Here is a 6,849-nt window from a genome sequence, read left to right on the forward strand (position 1 = left end):
GTCTAATCACTTTCTAATCTGGCCTCCTGGTTTTGTATACATTAATTGGCAGGAGAATGTTTTTCTCTGGGGCTGCCGTGCTGTAGTAATTATCTTGCAGTGTTTTCATCTTTGCACTATGTTGTAAGTAAGTGAATAAGTCATGCTAACAACTCACTAAAGCTGTACACGGAAGCTGTCTTATGCATTATGTATTACAGTAGCGAGCAGCCTAAAGTGATTACGGACTTGTCGAATGATGACTGTTGTAATGTCTTTTTTTTGGAGGCTGCAAAACGAATTCCCTCAGTGAGAACAGTGAAGTTTAAAGTGAGTAATTGAGCAAGGTTCCTGTGTCAGAAACCCTTCCTCACTACGTTTCCCAGCATGCAGAATGTGGTTCCCCTGCTGGACGGCCCGGCGGAGAAGCACACGGACCACGAGCAGAAGCTTCACGAGGAGGAGAAGCGGATCGAGATCTCCTGCGCGCTCGCTGCCGAGGCGTCCCGACGCAGCCGGCTGCTGTCCGGTGAGGAAGCCGAAAACTCCACCCCCCCGCCCGGCTCCGAGGAGGCCCCGCCAGGGGCGCACCCTGCCCCCGCTCCCAGCTCCCCCCCCTCCGCCAGCCACGCCTCATAGCAGGGCCTGCACACTCGCCAACTCCACACAGACTCTGACTGAAGGCTGTTAGCCCAAGCAAAGCTAAATATCAACTTCAACACCAACAACAACAATGTTGTTTTTCACAACTTTTTTACCAAATATAAAATAATTAATAATTTGGCTCATGTTATAAGTCAACTTCAATGCCCTTAAGGCTAATAAAAACTATTTAATAGTAACTACTAATAGTAATAATCATGAACTAAAATCTTTAGATCATGATTATTAGCTCGATACCAGAACACACTTCCAGAATTTCTCCCGGTTGGCCACTCCTGGCAAATTACTGACAAGCAATAGCACATTCCACACACCTTAATTCCTCAAGGTGTAGACGGAGATCATACTTTGGTCACAGATTGGAGCCATGTCAGGAAATGTCTGGACTAATATCTGTTCATTAATGATGCTCCTTTCTGTTGGCACTTGCATTGATTTATAACATGAGTGAATTAATTATATTACTTTCTAAACGGAATAAATGTAGGACATGTTCCCTGTTTGATCATTTAACCCCAGGCTCTGCCCTGGTCCAATAAGATTAATGTAGACTTTAGAGCCCACTTCCTGAAGTATTCCACGTTTTCCATCCAAAATTCACTTTGTGAAACTTAATCTAAAGCGTAATAATGTGGGAAACAGTCATAATGGAATTATTTCAATGTGGGCAGAAGAGAAGAACAGATATTTTGAAAGCTAGTTCTGGGCCTCCTGTTCGTTGCAGTATTTAACATTTCGGGCAGTTTATTACTTTACCAAAGAGGTTTGGAAAGGCGTCAGAATGAGCTTTAGCTGTTTGTCACGCCTCGTGAAACACTGCACCTCGTTTTTCATCCCATGTCACTCATTCATTCACGTCCTTTAGATGGAATTTTCCATCTGCAATCAAAAGTTTTATAATATTTAGTTGATAAGATTCCATGTTGTACTGTTTTATTACTGAAATATTTATTGAACTTGGGGATTCTGACGGGCTTCTATTGTTATTTTAGATTAAATTCTCCTCCTGCAGTAAAAAAACTAAACAAAACAAAACACTCCCCCTGCTGGTCTTACGGCGTCACTGCTTCAGCTGTATCAACTGGCAACGGTGTCTTGCCAGTATCAGTTTGCACTTTTCTTTTTTGTTTTCTCTCTTTTTATTTTCATTATCATTCCATTCCATTCCAGCCCAGTGCGCCTCCATCGCCTCCGCCTCCCCCTCCAGCCTGGCCCCCTCCCCCTCCGCTGACCTCAACTTCGACTCGCCCCAGTTCATGAAGGTGTGAGTGTGCGCAGGTGAGTTCTCCTGGCTAATGTATGTTTCACATAGAGTATCTTTGTCTGTTGATTTTTTTATTTCTGTTTCTGTTGTAACGGGTCCCTCTCAACGAGACCACCTGTTTGAATAAGGAATAAAGTAATTAAAAAATAAAGTAATCATTTAAATTCAGCCGTATTTAAATGATTAACAAATATTAACAAATAACTAAAAAGCACCGTATGGTAATCCAGCTCCTGTAAAACCTTTTATATCTAAAATGGAAAGATCTGAAGTTTGAACAATGTGTTTAGTGTTGCGCTGTTATTAATCTTGCAGTTGGCAGAAATTGTTTTGATACATTTTTGTTCTGTTTTGATTTTTTGTCTTGCTATTTGGTTAAAAACAGAGCTCCTATGAGACACATGGGCATTGTAAATGATTCAAAGTTTTTACAGAGGCTTTGCCAGTTTATTTTATGATGACAATCATTTTCAATATCTCTGCCCTTTATTTAATGTTCTCGCCTTGTTGCAACGACTCCCTTGACTTTCACAACAGCCTTTCAATTTTTCCAGAATCAGCAGGGCTCACATAATACAGTGTGTGTAACTAACCATGGGCATCGCCCCTTATTCATTCTGTTCTTACCATGTGGGTGAGCCACTGCCTTAAAGCCCAGGTGTATTTAACCACTAAAATTACCTAATTACGATATTATAACTATTACCTAATAATAATCACCTGCACTCATACTAGATATGATATTAGGTTGCAGATATGATATCATGTCCAATTTAACCATTACCTTAGGTTGTTCTGTTTCTGTTTTCTTACTCAAAGCATAGTACATTCCTTCTGTTATAAAGGATATTGCAAGCATCCATCATCTTATTGGCAGTTATGAAAATACAACATATTGTTTTTATGAAATGATAATAATGATGATTTCTCTCTATCTCTTTCTCTCTCCAGTGTTTCAGGGTTTGGTTACAGTGAAGCTCAAAGGAACGCCATTCGGAGAGCTTACCGACGTAAAGACAGTAGAGATTTTGTTTTCTTTCCCCAAAGAGTATATTTTTTCAATCGGTTATTGTATGACTGAAAGAAAGATAATATAAAACATGTTTGGAGGTTCTTTGGCTGTACTTCAATATGACTTTATCACAAACACCAATGTGCTGAGGATTTGGAGGTGCCAGCCTCCAGCCAGCAGGGGGTGCTCTTGCATCCTCCCTCCTTTGTGGCCACACTTTCCCGACTTTACTGCTGCCCGTTTTGACATTCACGCAAGGCCTTTGTCTCTTCTGTCAAAGCCTTTCAAAGATGCCCAGCCAATGGGAAGAGACGTGTCCTTCAGTACGAAGCGGCCAGAAGGTTTATAATGCTTAAAACTAGCCAGTGGAGGACCTGTTTACAGCAGAATGCCTATTCTCCCAGTCACTTCAGAAGTGGTTCAGTATCCCAGCTCAGGGTGCAATTTGTGGAACAGCTTGGGGCATCTCATACATACAAACATGGATTGTGGGAGTAATGTAAGGCCCGTGGATGGCGCGGGGCAGATGGAAGATGCAAGCTCGACGAGGGTTCGGGGACGTGCGGACGTTTGTGGAGGAGGTGAGGCTGAGCCAGCTGCCGGTCTAAGCTGAAAGTTGACGTTTTGTGAAATGGCAGGATGGACTTGGTTAAGCGTCTCGGAAGCAGACGTGTGTATTCTTGCGGCAGGTTCTTTGTTTCAAACCCAATAAACCGGATTAAACCGGACTGGACTGACCGGAGAAATTGCCTCCTGGGAACTTGATATACCTCCAGTTGGGGGGTTCTCCAGCCAGGCTTTGACCCACCATCAGGATCAGGCACAGCTATCCCGAAATGTCAGGGTGACCACTCTGTGCTGAAACTCCCTGTGCTCAGCAGGAATGCACTTGGACACATGTTGGCCTCCTTTCCGTTAGCGCAGGGCTCGCTTCGGCCCCATCGCTGTTTTTAAAGTCCACGTCCTCCCAGTAACTGCCTGCACTCACAGACTCAAAGCAAACCATAGCCGTCCATAGTTACACGTGTGTCCAACTTAACCATTACCTTAAAACTGTTGTGACTTTTCACAGTGTTGTTTTTCACTAGAACTTTCCTTCAGCGGTACCTAATACTCGTTTGTGTGAAAAAACAAGCATATTTAGAAACTGAAATGAAGGGGTAAAAAAAAAAGTGACCTTAGAATTGTGAGTCTGCTAGTGAAAACATCTGTTTGTACTCCTCAGCGTTGGCCAATGGCTTGTCACTGTCAGATGCTCTACACTCATCTCAGCGCTCTGTGTAATTATCCTCATCATTTTTTAACCTTTTAACCATTCAGGGTTTTACTGCATCGGCTGGGGTTGGGGTTTGGTGGCACCTTCACTTTGCACATGTTGGATAAGGATGCACTACAGTTCAGATTACCAGCAAGACTTTGCCTCTTGCCTGTTTTTAGATGTTCCTGTTGATAAAATTTATTATTTTTTTAAAACACAACATACTATTTTTTACATTATCAGTGCATCGGCGGAGTTAACCGTGTCCTCCGCACTGCCACACATATCAGACCACGACCATACAAAGCTCTCTATTGTCTACCCATACAATGGGATGTCCTTTTTGACAGTTTCACACCATTCCATATTACACCTTCAAATCAAACTTTTTAAAACTGCATTTTTAGATAATAGATATAATATAATCTCCTCCATACATTGCCTTGTTGAGAGTTGGGATCAAGATGCTCTATGGACCCAGATAGGCTGCACGGCAGACCAGCACATTCCTCTCATTCATCTACCATGTCACTTCCTCACCTCACCCCAGCTACTTCCTGTCTCACAAGTCATTGTTTCACCTCCATGTTTGAATTATCTTTGTTTCTCTTCAATGAGAAAAATCTTCACACTGCTGCTTCAGCATGCCTTCAGACCATTCCTTCATTTCCCCTCTCTCTTGTGCTCTCTCTCTCTCTTTCACTCTCACACTCTCACTCTCTCACACTCTCCCCCCTTCTCTCTCTCACACAGTCTCTCACACTCACACTCTCCCTCTATCACGCTCCCTCTCACTCTTTCACTCTCACATTTTCCTTTTCTCACACGCTCTCTCACACTCTCCCCCTCTCTCTCTCACACTCTCTCACACTCTCACACTCTCCCTCTATCACACACTCTCTCTCTCCCTCTCTCACGCTCTCTCTCTCACTCTCTTTCACTCTCACACTCTCCCCCTCTCTCTCTCTCTCACACTCTCACACTCTCCCCCTCTCTGTCTCACACACTCTCACACTCTCCCCCTCCTCTCTCACACACTCTCACACTCTCCGTCTATCACACTCTCTCTCCCTCTCTCACGCTCCCTCTCACTCTCTTTCACTCTCACACTCTCACACTCTCTCCCTCTCTCACACTCTCTCTCACTCTCTCACACACTCTTTCTCTCTCTCCCATACTCTCTCACTCTCTCGCACTCTCACTCTCTCCCTCTCTCGTTTTAGTAATTCGCTCACACTTATAGAATGCATTGTATGTTTCTATATGTGGAAATCTATCCTCAAGCTAACATGCAAGTTTATTTAAGGGCAAGCAAGCAAAAAATCAATACATAAAAAAATAAAGAAATAATAATTATAGTAATAATAATAATAATAATAACAATAATAATAATAATAATAAATACAACTAAAGCAGTTTAAAGACCCCCACATCGGGAAACGGAGATTTGGGGAATAGAAAGTTCTATTTTTATTGTTTCGTGAAAGGATGGATAAGTTGAACCCAAAACAGTAAATATTTTTTTTAAGAGGCATGGGTATTCTCCAGAAAAGGTAATGGCCTACATTTGTAACATAAGTATTGCCTTTTCACTGGACTTGTTAAAAGTTAAAGCATAATGGGTTTTTTATTTATTACTATAAAGGTCTTGTTGATTTTGAAACATTGATAATGGAGAAAAATGCAAAAACAAACAAATGTCCTAGATTAAACGTGTGGTTAAATGTAGCATATAATGCTGAATCTTCAGTTAACTAATTGTTTGGTGTAAATATTTGTTGTAAACTATATCATAACATTACATTTAAGTGTTACAATTTGTGGGGAGGGGGTGTTACATAAACTGCTTGAACTATGCAAAATGAAATTAATACACAAAATTAATATGCTTGCATTAGGAATCTTTGTCCATGCAATAAAGCGAATGTATACAAATAATTTTTGTCTTTTTGTTTAGATGCTTTTAGGAGAAGCCAGCAGTATTTTCTAAGGCAATGATTGCTCACTCGAACGTATTGTTCTTACTGTCTTAATTGTTATGAGTAAAACGGTAAATGAACTAACACTGCCAAAAATATTACTCATGAGGAATATGGGCATATGGTCCTGGGATTGTCAGATTGTTCTCAGATTGTGTCTGAAGTGTGCACGTTATTCAGTACAGGTGAGGACTGAGTGCACATGCCACTATCAGCAGGTAGAATCTGATAGATCCGCTATTCAACTGGGTGATTTATCACAGATTCTATACATATATACACATTTGCCAAAAAATATAGTATAGATTACCCCAAATCCTTTATTTAATGCTTCTGGAAGAAACAAGCTTAAAGAGCACTAATAGAGTCCAGTGATATTGCATGGAACAGCCCTCTCAGTTTACCATAACATAAGCAGAACATAGAAGAAGAAAATGACATGATTTTATATCCTTTAATTACGTATATCAGTATGAACTTGAGGACTTGAGGGTACATTACACATTATGGATGAGAGCCTGCAATGTAATCCAAATGTGAACAGGCTGATTATGGAAAACACTGTGATTGGTCCTCCTTGATTGAAACGACCCAGCGTATGTTTGAGTGGATGCGGTTTCTGCATCCCAGGGGCAGTGGAGCAATCGTGTGGCCTTGTTATGAATGAGAAAGGGTGTGTACTACACTGTGGGTC

The 6,849-nt window shown here is 41.5% G+C and overlaps 1 protein-coding gene across 5 annotated transcripts in view; it reads left to right on the plus strand.

Annotated features, from left to right (window-relative positions):
* The window catches only part of plekha6 (pleckstrin homology domain containing, family A member 6), a 96,269-nt gene extending 90,155 nt beyond the window's left edge, over nt 1–6,114 (plus strand). For all 5 annotated transcript variants that reach the window (XM_061219728.1, XM_061219727.1, XM_061219729.1 and 2 more), the window contains 3 exons: nt 366–508; nt 1,813–1,920; nt 2,858–6,114. In XM_061219728.1, the coding sequence (XP_061075712.1) occupies nt 366–508; nt 1,813–1,910 (241 nt within the window). In that variant the 3' untranslated portion in view covers nt 1,911–1,920; nt 2,858–6,114. The remainder of the gene's footprint in view (nt 1–365; nt 509–1,812; nt 1,921–2,857) is intronic.
* Nucleotides 6,115–6,849: the final 735 nt, after the last annotated feature.

This window comes from Conger conger, chromosome 14 (genome assembly GCF_963514075.1).
Source record: "Conger conger chromosome 14, fConCon1.1, whole genome shotgun sequence".
NCBI classification, from domain to species: domain Eukaryota; kingdom Metazoa; phylum Chordata; class Actinopteri; order Anguilliformes; family Congridae; genus Conger; species Conger conger.